The sequence below is a fragment of the Daucus carota genome, chromosome 5 (genome assembly GCF_001625215.2).
Source record: "Daucus carota subsp. sativus chromosome 5, DH1 v3.0, whole genome shotgun sequence".
Taxonomy (NCBI): domain Eukaryota; kingdom Viridiplantae; phylum Streptophyta; class Magnoliopsida; order Apiales; family Apiaceae; genus Daucus; species Daucus carota.
The window spans coordinates 27,007,707-27,022,082 of NC_030385.2; the positions used below are offsets into that span (position 1 = coordinate 27,007,707).

Below are 14,376 nucleotides of genomic sequence, written 5' to 3' on the forward strand. Positions count from 1 at the left end.
GGACTTGCAAGTTTGTGAGGTGCGGAATGAAGTTGGAATACATGTCATCCACATAATATTATCCAATAATCATTGTCTGTGTGTATAATGTACAACACACAAATAACCAACAAAACAAAAATCTCAAACACACTACACCAGTATCTAAGAAGAAGAATAGTGAGTGATCAAGAATTGCAGAGGATCCATGGAACTCACTCTTTTTCTTCACAAACCTTCATTACTTCCACGCTCTCTTTCCTCCATTTCTGTGAGACCCTCCAACAAAAACACTAGTGTTGTTTTTTCTCCATGTCACTGCTCACAATCTTCCTCTGAGTCTACACATGAAACACATGCTTCATCATTACAGCTCCCAGGAAGAAGGGCTCTAGTGGGTAGTTTTCTTGCAGCAACAGGTTAGTTAATCACTTCTTATATCATTTGTATAATTAGTCTTCCAGTATCAAAGATTATTGTTCATTTGTTATTGTATTGACTTCTACTTGAATGTGCAGCTGCTGGTATTTATATCTGCGATGAGGCCGGTGCTGCTAGCACGAGCAGAAGAGCTGTAATATTCTGTTATTACATATTCACCGTTCATGATAATACCTCCGTTAATTTTATTTTATTCGTTACGTATAGTGAAGGCGGAAATTAATCATCATATAATGTTGGCTAAATACCTGGTTTTTCCTTGCTGCAGCTCAGGGGAGCCAAAATACCAGAGAGTGAATATACTACCCTCCCCAATGGGCTCAAGTTAGTAATATTATAACCCTCTTCTCCGAGTTTGATTTCTTGGTTTGCATATGTATTATATGTTTATAACTTTCAAATTCATTTTAGCTGGACAATAAAAAAGGTGCCTATGTTAATTTTACTTGTTAAAGTATCTTGTCTTACAAAATGTTTTAATAATAGTTCAAAGCTCAAAATGCATAGTCTAAAAGTTCCACTTCAAGATGCATAATCTATTGCTTGTGCATGCACTTTTTAACCTTGTCTAGCAGTAAATATAGTAACTTGGGTCATAATATTATTCAGGTATTATGATTTGAAGGTTGGAAATGGAGCAGAAGCAGTCCAGGGATCTCGGGTTGCAGTACGGTTGTGTGACTTGTGTCCTAATTTCATTTTCTGTTTTCCACTTCATTGTTTAAGAGGATATACTTATTACTGGATATTAATACTCTTTCAATTTGTTTAGTTTGGATCATCAGAATTAGAAAATATTTCATTTCTCAAGTTATTCAGTGTGTGGACTGACTCTGGCCAAGATGTTACTAATCTGCTAATGATGCTGTATCAATATCGCAGGTCCACTATGTTGCCAAATGGAAAAGCATCACATTTATGACTAGTAGGCAAGGGATGGGAATCGGTGGTGGGACGGTAAGACTGACCCTGCTGAACTAAAAGACTTTTGTATCATTTAGTTAATTATCTAAACGTTTAACCAGATGTTGAGGAGATTAGGTGTTAAAAAGTAATATGTGTTGAGTATGATGGAGCAGATCTCTGCTTTAATTGTTCTTGGTCACAAATACAGTAGAAAGATGGGGATTCATCCCTGATACTGGTTGTCTAATGAAATCACGCCATCATAGCGTGTAATTACAGTAGTCTATGCCATTTTCCTACAAGGAGAGTGTAATGGGGTCATGCTTTTAATAAGGATCGGATCTAGGAAGGGGCTGGGGCGACAGGAACGTGTCCCCTTGAAATCTACTTGGTGCCTGAAGGAAATTTTTTGAGTCCGCCCCTTGTTTATAGTTGCATAGCATTTTGGGGAATTAATCAGACACAGATGACAGTTAGCAAGAATGCAAGATATTAAATATAAATATAATCATAAAGATAATACTAATGCAAACCTACCATTTTGACTAAAACAGTTTCCACTGGTTTATAAGACTTTTCCCTACTGGTAACAGTAAAGGAAAAATATAGTTTTACTGTTGGACAGAGTACTACTTGTAATTAGGACTGCTGAATGTTCATGAAGTGCTATCCCACCATCACAGTTATCACAAATAAGTTAATTTCCGAACAAAGGCTGGAGAGCTGCTTGCTGGTGCAGTGGTGCTCGTGTCCCCCATCATCCATCTGTCCGAGGACAGCATTACTAAACCACAGATGTCGTTAGAATGTTTCCTGCTGTAAAAATAACAATTATAAGTTGTTATTGCAAAGGTTATAACGCTTACTTAATTAACATAGCATTGCTCAACTGTTGCAGCCTTATGGATTTGACGTGGGTCAATCAGAGAGGGGAAATGTTCTCAAAGGTTTAGACCTAGGCGTTAAAGGCATGAAAGTAGGAGGCCAGGTGAGACCAGTTGCTCAAGTAATATGTCCATATAAATCATAAGAAGATGTCTGTTCCTCGAACATGTACTCTTCCCTGTTTACTAATTTAAAGATAAGCCAGAATCTCAAGAGGTCTTGCATATTACTGATTGCAGCGGTTGCTGATTGTACCTCCGGAGCTAGCTTATGGAAGCAAGGGGGTGCAGGAAATACCTCCTAATGCAACAATTGAGGTACTTATTCAGAAATAAGGAATTCTCTTCTTTAGTTTCTACCTTGATAACTTGCCTTGGTCACCCCGTTTGTTTCTAAATATCTTTTTATATCTGCAGCTGGATGTTGAGTTACTATCCATCAAACAGAGCCCATTTGGGTATGAAATCCGCAGTTTAACGAATTTTGTTATAGTGTTGGCATAATTTGATTGGCAAGGAAAATCATCAATCAAAAACTTATACCACTACTTCAATGTGCAGGTCTCCTGTTAAAATTGTTGAAGGATGATACTTCCTTCAAGAGCTGCAACTGGCATGATGAGTTAGGCCTTAGGATTATTAGGTATATATCACAGATTTGATGTGTATTTCCCTGCCAGAACACATTACCTGGTTGGTTTGGTACCATATTATTTACAATATTGTATCAAACAATTACATTCTTAAATCGCATGCATAGAAAAGTTTGCCAAGGTTGCAAATTAGTTTGGTCCTCCTTTAGCCCCGTAATTCTGAGAGGTTACCTCAAATACAAGCTGCACTTCATCTCGAAATAGTATTTCTTGCTACCATCTTATGCATGCCTTCATTCTCTTTAGCAATTCCAAGCAACAGGTGGTTATATGGTGGATTCCAACATAAGGTTCTGAAGCTAGGCAGCGCTAAGAGATGTTGAAGTGTAGTAGTGGCTGCAAGTGTTGGCGGTTCTGGAGAAGTCCGGGAAGCTTGGATTTAAAGTGATTGTGGCAATTACATCACCAAGAGTGCCCAGCAAGTACTCAATGAAGTTACTATAATTTTTCAAAACACCAGAATGTAAAATAAGCCATCAGGGTGTTGTCTAGGCATCTTCCATAGTCATTTACATAGGAAACTGGCATCCAACTCTCGGGGAGTTGATCAATGGATATAATTGGCTGGAGGCCACATTTTATACTACTCGTATTCAAGATCTAAGATTTTCTCACAACTCAACGTGGTTCCATACACTCTTCAGAAGTGTTTCTTGATGCACCAGAGTCACTAAATATACTAGACGGACGTACACACGCGTCCTGTGTGCATAAAAATCCTGGCCCAAATGGCGCCCCATTCACCACCTGTCACAATAGCGGCTAGGGTACTATAACCTTTCCATGGTATTTGTTGAAAAGTGGTAAGACCACTTTTGCAGATTATATCAATGGAGGGTGTTGCAGGCTTGTGTAAAAACTGAAAGTGAGGAACACCAGCACCTCATTTAGTTTATATCGCTGAGGCAAGGAACCAGCAAAAAGAATGAAACAGCTGTATAACAGCAATAAGTAACTGTAATTAACAAATCTTATCCCAGAAGCAAAGACAGTACCAAAAACTCTATATAGTCTACATAGGTATAAAAAGAGAAAAAAAAAGGGAGACTGTTTCCCTCATTGTAACTATCTAAAAATCCATCATTCAGAAACTTAACCTCCGAAGGAACATCTATATAATAATATAACCTTAAGAGACGATAGCATCTCTCAGTTCACTGCCACTTGGGCAGATAAGTAACTAGGATGAAGTGCCTCTTGATCAGCTACTTTAGTCTTGGAAAGCTGGAGGACTTCAACAGCCTTTTCCACCTTGGCAGACAATGACTCTGGTGACTCCAATAACAAAAGCAATTCTGAGTTGTCCATTTCCAAAAGCATTCCAGTTATCTTTCCACCAAGATCAGGCTGCATAAAAAAAAACCTTTGTTGAGATGTACCACAGAATCAGTTTGAGGATACAGTAACCCGTAAACATATACCCAAGGATTTTACACTACACCTCCGTCCACAAAGAAACAAAAAAAATGTAAATCAAGTTGTAGACAATCTATTCAATATATTGTGTATATTATAGCATTAAATAGACATGTCGTTCAGTGAAATAAGCTAAATACAAAATGCTTTTAAAAGAGTTATGACAGCCTTGTAGTATTTAATTCGGCGTTGGTTTAAATTTGACCTAAATCACCCTCTTTTCTCCTCAAAAATGTTTCACACGGATATAGTAACTGTACCTTCAGTTGGTTGACAAGAGGGAATAAGCGATCACCAAGCATTTGTTTCTGTTGATCAGGGGAAGCGGCAGCTAACCTACTACTAAGCATCTCCAATCCTTCAGTTCCATCAGGGTTCATAGGAACAGGCATCTCCAATCCTTCAGTTCCATCAGAGTTCATAGGAACAGAGGATGCAGTTGTCCCTTTGTTCACTCCACGGGCGCGCCCATTTGGCACATAACTAGCATGGCCAGAACCCTGCAGCAGTAACCCAAAAATTGAATTTAAAATATTCAACATACTGGAATAGCATCTCATTAATACTTAGAGTCTGGTTGCATTATGATGGTCATAGTAGTGGATAATTCATTTGCAAATTGGTGCCCAAATTTTGTAATGAATTTCACAAGATTGGCTACACTTTATGATTTACAAGTCGGCAGGTGTAGTTTAGTCAAGTAAAAGCATTTCTACAACAACAAACCTAAACACTTTTTTCTTTAATTAATTGGCATGCAAAGTATAAATAATAATTTCATTCCATTTATAAACGGGGACGCTCTAAACACTAAACAGTCATCCTAAAAAAATATATTGTATAAACAGATAAACTGAGACCGTTAGCAGACCTGCTGGTTGCTCGCATCATTTGATGAAACTAACAACTGTGGTGTTTGTTGCAAATGTGGCACAAACGAGACACTGCGAGGACCACCTTGCGGATGCAGATGGCCATTTACCCTTCCCCTGTTTTGCCTATGTTGCCTTGAATTGTTTGGCATCTTAGAGAAGAAATCAAAGCGCTGTTAACATTTTAAATAGCAACTCCAAGATGACATAACAAGAGATTAGAAACTGCTTAATACAAAATAAAATAAAAGGCAATAAATGACATACGGTTGGACGATGAGATGGTTGAAAAGCTGGTCTTGATGGAGCTGCAAAGCCATTGGCACTCCATCCAGGCCCCATAGCCAGAGGCTGATACATCAACCCTGGTCTTGGAGAAACTTGTGGAATAATACCAGGAGCTGTGTAGTAGTAAGGAGGATAACCACCTGAAAAAACCGCTGGTTGACCTGCCAGTCCTGCAACACGCTGTGCAAACTGCAGTTGTAATTGTGCTTGTCTCTCCTCTTTCCTTTGAGCAATTGCAACATATAATGGCTTTCCATGAAGCATAAAACCTGTAACAATTAATGATAAATTTTTTACGGAAAAATACTTGTTGCAATTTATCAAAACAGTACATCATACGATTATAGAGTGAAAGATGATAACAATCTCAACAAGTATATAAAACTAAAAACAATTTGTGAAAAGTTCTAAAAACAATCAGAGAATAGAATTATATAATGCTTATACGATAAGAAAATTCCAGAGACAACAGCCTGGACCCCAGACTCCAAAAGTTTACACATCTCCATACCAGAGCATTTCACAACAACATCCTTCGGATATAATAGAAAAGCTTACCGTGAAATGAGGTCACAGCTTTGTTAGCTTCCTCAGGTGTGGAGAAACAGACAAATCCAAATCCTTTGCTAATTCCTTTTTCATCTCTCATCAGTTTAGCAGAAGTAATAGTTCCACACTGACTGAATTGTTCGCGCAGCTCAGTGTCACTGACTTTATCATGAATATTTTTGACATACACATTTGATGCCTAAAACATAGATGCAGGGACTTACTTGAGAACTATGTTAAATTCAAGGCAACCACAAGAACAGCATTGCTGTATTATTATGTAAATGGTAATATAGGCAATATGCCAACCTGATATTTCAAGATTTTCTCCTTTCTTCTCTCCTCAAACTGACGACGCAATAATTGCTCACGCTCTGATTTCTTTTGTGCCCTAGCTACATAGAGAACCTTTGAACCTGCTTAAGTGTAGTATACATTTAGCAGGTGACCACTGTCAGAGTTAGAAAGTTTGCTGTTAGAAAGTAACTCAACCACGACAGAAATTTTACCCACCAAGTTGTGATCCATTCATAGTTTCCATTGCCCGTCTAGCATCATCTGGGCTATCAAAATTGACGAATCCAAACCCTCTAGATTTGTCGTTTTCGTCTTTTGATATGATCAAGCTAGCAATTTTCCCAAATTCGGAAAACTTTTCTTTAAGAAGTTCTTCATTGACTTCTAAATCCAAATTCTTCACGTATAAATTTGTATATTTGTCATCAAGACCAGATGAAGCTCGGTCACTTTTTCTTACAAACTTACCAACATACCTGTTGCCAGAAATCAGTAATAATAAATATACAACTAGGAAATTATCTACTGGAATAGTTTAGGTAATACAAAGAAGACATACAATTGTTTGCCTTCAAAGATGCTTTCATTTAGCTTCTCAATAGCAGCATGTGCAGATTCCTCATGCTCGAACTGAACAAATCCAAATCCCTTACTCTTGGTGTCCTCAGACATGACGACTTTGCAAGACACGATATTGCCAAATTTCTGAAACAGTTCTTGCAGTTTTGCATTATCAACAGATTCATTCAAGTTCTGCAATGAACACCAAAACATATATATGTAATACAAATTATAAATACATATATCCTTAGACCCTTCCTGTATATTTTTGGGGTAGAAACAAATATACCTTGATAAACACATTGCCGATTCCAGTTTTTCTTGCTGTTGGATCTCGAGATGACCACGTAACCCTTATCACCTTCCCATTAAGTACAGAATGATTTTTCAGCTCAATAGCCTGATTTGCTGTTCACAATCAACAGGTTTGTCTTGATTAGAGAATTAATCGGAAACAATGTCAACTTTAATTACCAGTTTTCCACCTGATGAAGAAAATATATTCCCTTTTTTAAGACCTTATTTTGTACAACAACTGTACCTGTTCTTTTCTTCGCACAAAACAAAAACATAGAGTTCAAGATGTTAAGCTTGTTAAAGATATTTAACTGCATTCATCCCTGACTGAACAGAGATGAAGGCAGTTTCTGACAAGAAACCGAAATCACAAACTCTAAAATCTACAGTAGTCAAACCCAAACATGCCAAAGTTTTCCTAACTTTTTTTGTTTTACTGTGGAAAGACATACGAAAGAAAAAGCCATAATTTTTGTAGTAAACTTAAACAGTTACTAAAACTTTTTAAACATATGCTCTAAGCACATTTCAAATCCCCAACATTGCACTGTGGATACTCTCTTATCTTTGTGCGGACAATAAATATACTTATCACAAACAATATAATTAGACAATCCCGCATGACATTTAGGAAATCCCGCGCAATGAAAACAGATTATCAAAACTGAAATCACATTATATATATATAAAACATCAGTTATCAAAAAAAGAACATTACAAACAAATTAATCAGGCGATCAGCCTTTAACATATCACGAATTCACAAACAATTCGAGAATACTTATAATAAACAGATCCTCTCAAAACTGCAATCACTCTTGAAATGAATATTTTTACATGCAAACACACAAATTTGAAAACACAAAACATGTCTACATATAACCCTAATTATCCGGCTCATAAATTGAACAGACTCATCACCAATTCTCACAAAACACGAAATTTAATCGACAAATATCACTCTGCATAAGCACTCAAGGATCATATAGATGTAATTTAATAATTAAAAAATCAAAAAAAAATTTGATAAAACATAGATAAAAGAGGAGACGATGATACCATCCTGAGGAGAGAGAAAGTTGACGTAACCGTAACAGAGAGAGAGGCCGTTGGTTGAGTCACGACATACACGTACAGAAGCGAGGCTTTGAAACTCGGAAAACGCATTGAACAACTGCGTGTCTCCCACTTCTGGATGAAGGTCTCCGACGTACAGCGACACCGGAACGGCGTTGATCGTCGTCATTCTGATCACAATTCACGTCAAATGGATGACAAGCGTAACGTACAAGTCTGCCTAAAAATGTGTATGATGTTTTTATATAGGAGAACAAGAGTGTATATATGTGTGTTTTTCAAGGGAGAGATGGAGAGGAGTAAGTGGCGTTTCGTTCTGTTATTCAATTCATAGTTAATACACAGGGAGAGATATGGGAGAGAGATAGAGAGATTGAGAGAGAGAGATTGTGTGTAATAAAGTAAAGGAGTTATTTTCTTGTTTCCAATTTAAGAGATCATACATTCTATCTGTGGGATATGCATTTATTTAGATATTAATAATGGATGAGATTTTTAGAAATATTTATCTCCATTTCTGCATAATTTTCTGGATATTCATGTATACGCGTTTCATATTCGTATCTGCACAACCTACTTTACTTTCTACTAATGCATTTTGTTTTTTATTTTTTTGTTTTTCGTTTAAGGATGGGTATACATCAGCATCTCGTATCGATATTAGAGTCGGAGTTTTCTAAATTCAGCAATAAATCAAATTATGTGCAAATAGAACCCAAAACTATTGAAAACCAATAAAAGATATATTTCTATATCTCAAGATTTTTTTTATTCCCCCAATCTCATTGCGTGATATTTTTCTTATACAAACAGATTCATACTAGTGCATTTGAGATTCTAAGAGCATCTTGGATCGAAGGATGTTATGCATATTTGTTAGTTATGATATAATATATAAATAATCATCTAAAATTAGAGTTAAGCCATTCTAAGTTGTGTTATGTATAATTATATTATCTAAAATTATACATAATAACTTCAAAGGTTTTACAATAATAACTTCAAAGGTTTTACAAATGTACGTAGCTAACCCAATTTTAGGTATCTATATTTTTATCCTAATGGGTAATGGTTGAAGTGTTGATTTTTTACTTATTATCTGATATGTGCCACACAAATGTCATGTTGGTGCCACATAAACAGTTTGTCTAATGAATTGGAGTGTCATGTTGGTGCCACGTAAACAGTTTGTCTAATGAATTGGAGTTGCTCTAATGTATATGTATATTAATTTCTAAAGGTGCGAAGTATAGATGAATATATAGTTCAAAATTTTTTGTTTGTGGTATAAATTTTAATATTATTTTACTAGTATTTTAGTGTTAATGAATTAAATTTTCTTAAATTATATTAATCAGCTTATTATATTGTTTTCTTGAAAATTAAAAATTATAATATATATTATAAATTAGTATAATAAACAATAAAGAGTTTTAATATTTATCTGTAAATATTTTTATGATATTAATATATGAAAATGTGTTTTTCAATTAATTTTAAATCACATTTCATATAGTTTCATTTATAAAAAAGAATATTATTTATAGCTTGTTAGTTGTCTTAGGGCCTGTTTGTGGTTGTGGTTGGCAACCACAACAGCAGCTTTTTGTCAATAAGCTGCCACAAGGTTGTTTGGTAACAACCAAACCAGCTTTTTGTAACAGCGTTTTTTGTCTAAAAGCTGCTTTTACAGAAAGCAGGTATACCCTTGCTTTTCATAAAAACGGCTGTTGCGCCCCGCTATTACAGGTCCTGGCATCAAACCCTAGCACATGCAATTGTTTTTGTTCTTAAAACAAAACAACAAAAACAAGCATTACACACTTATGAAATACTTTTTTTTATTCTAATTTGGATTATTATTGCCTGTTAAGCATTTAAAATTACGTAATACTAAAAATTATTTTATTTTATATTTGAATATAAAAAATAAATGATAAGTTACTGTTGAAAATATTTCACCTTAATTATATAGTTTTGCAAATAGAATATAGTTTTTAATCATAAATTTTAATAGTTATTCCTACATATTTTTATAATATAAATATGATTTGTATATCATTACTTTATATTTTTTTAGTTTAATGAAGAGATTGACTTTAATAACTTATAAATGAACTTATGAAATATATATTATTACAAATTATATATATATATATATATTGTTATGGATCAAAAATCGAGGGGTGAGCTTCGTGCTTTTTGACTGATCTCGCGAGTCGGAACTCAGACGGGTCCTCACGAGGTGCCTACGTATCTTCAGCGGGGTGAAGAATCAAGTCAAAAAACGTAGTTCTATTTTGGAGGGGTAGAGCTCTTTATATAGATGTCTCAGGGTTAGAGACTGATTAGAAGTAGGATCCCTGGTGTTAGAGTCCTAGTAGAAATAGGTATTTGAGTCAGATATAGGATAGGACTGATCTCTGATCCTTATCTTGAGCTACTGGAGGTTATCTAGGACTCTAGATAGTTATCCACGAAATTCAGAGTTCTTGTAGAACTCTCGGAGTCCTGGACTCGTCAGTCAGACTCCTAGTAGGACTAGGATTCGAGTTCTGGGCCCTGACCGGGCTGGGGGCTCCTGCCTTGAGTTTGGGCAGCCCATGTTTCTCAAACATAGATGCCCAACGGGCTTTTTATAACCTCAATCTGCTAGCCACGAATTTTGGGTGATAAACCCAGAATCCGGGCCTTATATTCTGGCCTTTAACCAGACCCGGGCTCAAAATAACCCAATAATTTTTAGGGCCAATTTCAGACCCATATCATTTGCCCCCCAACTTTGGATAAGTTTTATAGAAACTTTTCTAAAGTTTTAGAGCATTTTCAATCACTTCTCGAGCCTATTCTGAGTAAGGTCAGCCATCTAGGCCGATTCTGGACTTTCCTTAGTCGATCCAAGGCATTTTGGGGGTACATCAAGTGTTCTGGGGCGCTTTTTGAGCGTTTTCCGGGCACTTCCAGGGCGCTAAACCTCGCCCAGGTCGATTTAGGGCGCTCAAGGCGTCCAGGTCGACGCTGGCGCGCAACTCGGGCGCACCTCGGGCGCTCAGGGGCGCTCGACCTCGCCTAGGTCGATTTAGGGCGCTCAGGGCGTCCAGGTCGACGCTGGCGCGCAGCTCGGGCGCTCATGGGCGCTCGACCTCGCCCAGGTCGACGTTCGCGCGCACCGTGGGCGCACCTAGGGCGCTTATGGGCGCTCACGGGCGTTAGGTTTTTTTGACACCCAAGTTAGTTGTAGACCTCACCCAGGTCGATTTAGGGCATCCTTGGTGCCCAGGTCGACGCTGGTGAGGTCCTCAGGCGCACCTCGGGCGCTCTTGGCGCTCCTGGGGCGCTCATAGGGCGCTCCCAGGGCGCTTCTCGGGCGCTCTTGGGCGTTGGGGGTTTTTTAACACCCAAGTCGATTGTCAACCTCACCCAGGTCGATTTAGGGCGTTTTGGGTGCCCAGGTCGACGGTGGTGAGGTCCTCGGGCGCTCTTGGCGCTCCTAGGGCGCTCCCAGGGCGCTTCTCGGGCGCTCTCGGGCGTTAAGTGTTTTTTTACACCCAAGTCGATTGTCGACCTCACCCAGGTCGATTTAGGGCGTTTTGGGCGCCCAGGTCGACGCTGGTGAGGTCCTCAGGCGCACCTCGGGCGCTCTTGGCGCTCCTGGGGCGCTCATAGGGCGCTTCTCGGGCGCTCTCGGGCGTTAAGTGTTTTTTAACACCCAAGTCGATTGTCGACCTCACCCAGGTCGATTTAGGGCGTTTTGGGTGCCCAGGTCGACGCTGGTGAGGTCCTCAGGCGCACCTCGGGCGCTCTTGGCGCTCCTGGGGCGCTCATAGGGCGCTTCTCGGGCGCTCTCGGGCGTTAAGTGTTTTTTAACACCCAAGTTGATTGTCGACCTCACCCAGGTCGATTTATGGCGTTTTGGGTGCCCAGGTCGACGGTGGTGAGGTCCTCAGGCGCACCTCGGGCGCTCTTGGCACTCCTGGGGCGCTCATAGGGCGCCCCTAGGGCGCTTCTCGGGCGCTCTCGGGCGTTTCGGGACTATACATAGTTTAAACATGGATTATGCAACCATTAAGTGTAATCATGCTTGATTATGACTTGTTAATGGTATGAGATAAGATTAGGCCTTAATCAAGGTTTTAGGGGCCTTTTCTAGGCTAATCCCTTGATTAGGGTTTTATAAGGTTTTATACATATTTTATACATGAAAATGTGTATAAATATTGTATTTTCATTTATTTTTAGGCTCTGGGAAAATCTAGATCCTTCTAAAACCTTCTAGATTATGGGCTTTTTCTTGGGCTTGGGCTAGTTGACCTGTAATAGCAGGTCACTTGGCCTGTTGACCTGTTAGATGACCTGTTGGCCATCCTATAAATAAGTGAGCATCCTCATTTCTCACTTCTCACTTCTCACTCTACAAGTTTACAACATCTCTCTAGAATTCTCTCAAGCCTCAAGCTTTCACCACCAAGGTTCTTTCGAGCTCAAATGGCTGATCGGGAAGCATCACGCTTGGCCAAGATTTCCAAGGCCATGGGCACCTCCTCCAAGTCCAAGAGAGGTACTCCTATAATCATAAACTCTTCTTGTTCATCTTTACTTGATTTGATCAATATTATGCGGGATGAATACCCCTCCCTAGCTGAGCTAGGTTCTTATGGCTATGCTGCCGATTGTTCGCCTTCGTTGGCCAAGGCCTACCATAGATTGCTTAACTTTCCCAAGGCTTATTCCCTGGTCCGTGCCGAACCCGGGGATAGGACCTGTCATTGGGATCCGCAGCACTTGTTGTATACAAGCATGCTCTACTAGCCGGACTTAGGTTTCCCCTGCATCCCTTCATCCCTAAGCTCTTAGCTGATGTGGGACTCAATCCTTGCCAATTAACGCCCAATGCTTGGCGCATAATCCATTGTTTCATGGTTCAGTGCCTATCTAAAGTCTAAAGGCCTTTCCATGTCTGTCTCATTGTTTCGTAAGATTTTCCAATTCAAGAACTACCCGGTGGGCTCCACGGGTTGGGTTCTTATTAGTCATCGGCCTGACCAGCCTCATATTTTCAACAATTCCTCTATTCCGGATAACAACCCTCGTTGGAAGAAAGAGTTCTTCAAGCTACACTGGGAAGGGGGAGATTGGGGAACTCTATTCAGATCCAAGTTTTGTAAGGTCTTTGATGGGAGTGTCGACTCCATCCACCTATCGGATGTCGAGAAGGCAGTCTATGCTGAATTGGTCAAAGACAATGGCCAATCCAAATGCTGGGATCTCCTTGATGAATTCAATCTTAGAAAGCTTGGTCTTTCAAGGGTTAGTGATGAAGGTATAAACCCCTTTTTTTTTTACACCTAGGACTTTTCTCGGGTCTACCCCACTATTCACGACTTCACTTATTTCTTGTTTTTGTTTTTCAGCTGCCACAAAAATCAATGAGCAGAATGCGCCTCTCCAAGAGGAGACGGGTCGGATGAAGCGGCATAGGTTGGCTAAAGACCCTCGGGTCCCTCGGGAGTTGCCTGCCTTCCTTCAACCCCATTCGGCAGAGGGAGGATCATCTAGTCAGCCTCGGGCTTCAAAGTCTGAAGCCTTTAAACCGGCCTGGGGTTTTCGAAGGACTGATTCGGTGCTGGGATCGACTGTTCATGCTTCTGATTGGTCCCTTCACTCTATTACCCCTGCCGACTACCAGGATGTGGTGCTACAGTCGGAGATCGAGGGGATTGATGGCTTTGGCTCTCAAGCCCTTGCTAGTGTGAGTGTTCTTACAAACCTATTGTTTAGGTTCTCCGAGTCTTTCTTAACCCGTTTATCTACTTGTCTCAGGCCAATGCTCAATTTCATGCTGCCCTCCATCAGGCTAAATCTTGGAAAAAACAAGCTGAGTGCCACAAGAAGGCTAAGGAATCCTTGGAGGAGGGCATGGAGGCCCTTCGAATCAAGGATGCGGAAAAAGACGAGATTGTGGCTAAGACTCAATCGGAGCTAGTGGAAGCTCGAAGCGAGCTAGTCGAGGCTCGAAAGGGAAAGGATGCTATCATCGACGACTATATGGACTCTGATGAGTTCAAGAATCTGCTGGAGAAGCACAATGAGACCACCTCTGCAGAGGATTACAGTAACGGGTGGAATGAGGCTGTTCATTTCATTCATGAGGATCAT

The 14,376-nt window shown here is 39.5% G+C and overlaps 2 protein-coding genes across 3 annotated transcripts; one reads left to right on the forward strand and one right to left on the reverse strand.

Moving 5' to 3' along the window:
* Positions 1–82: 82 nt before the first annotated feature.
* LOC108220701 (peptidyl-prolyl cis-trans isomerase FKBP16-4, chloroplastic) lies at positions 83–3,004 on the forward strand. Its single transcript, XM_017394548.2, has 9 exons — positions 83–398; positions 498–553; positions 689–744; positions 1,030–1,087; positions 1,303–1,377; positions 2,225–2,314; positions 2,451–2,528; positions 2,628–2,668; positions 2,772–3,004. Exons 1-9 carry the CDS (start codon positions 188–190, stop codon positions 2,797–2,799), a joined length of 693 nt encoding a protein of 230 aa, XP_017250037.1. The 5' UTR covers positions 83–187; the 3' UTR covers positions 2,800–3,004.
* A 782-nt stretch (positions 3,005–3,786) lies between these two features.
* LOC108222249 (polyadenylate-binding protein 7) lies at positions 3,787–8,708 on the reverse strand. 2 transcript variants are annotated; one of them, XM_017396176.2, is made up of 10 exons: positions 8,203–8,708; positions 7,136–7,254; positions 6,845–7,038; positions 6,502–6,761; positions 6,298–6,404; positions 5,998–6,187; positions 5,419–5,708; positions 5,151–5,303; positions 4,540–4,779; positions 3,787–4,210 (listed from the first exon to the last, which is right to left on the reverse strand). In XM_017396176.2, exons 1-10 carry the CDS (start codon positions 8,387–8,389, stop codon positions 4,013–4,015), a joined length of 1,938 nt encoding a protein of 645 aa, XP_017251665.1. In that variant the 5' UTR covers positions 8,390–8,708; the 3' UTR covers positions 3,787–4,012. The 2 variants fall into 2 exon arrangements, with proteins under 2 accessions (XP_017251665.1, XP_017251664.1); XM_017396175.2 differs by having other exon boundaries at positions 3,913–4,210; positions 6,298–6,407; positions 8,203–8,517.
* Positions 8,709–14,376: the final 5,668 nt, after the last annotated feature.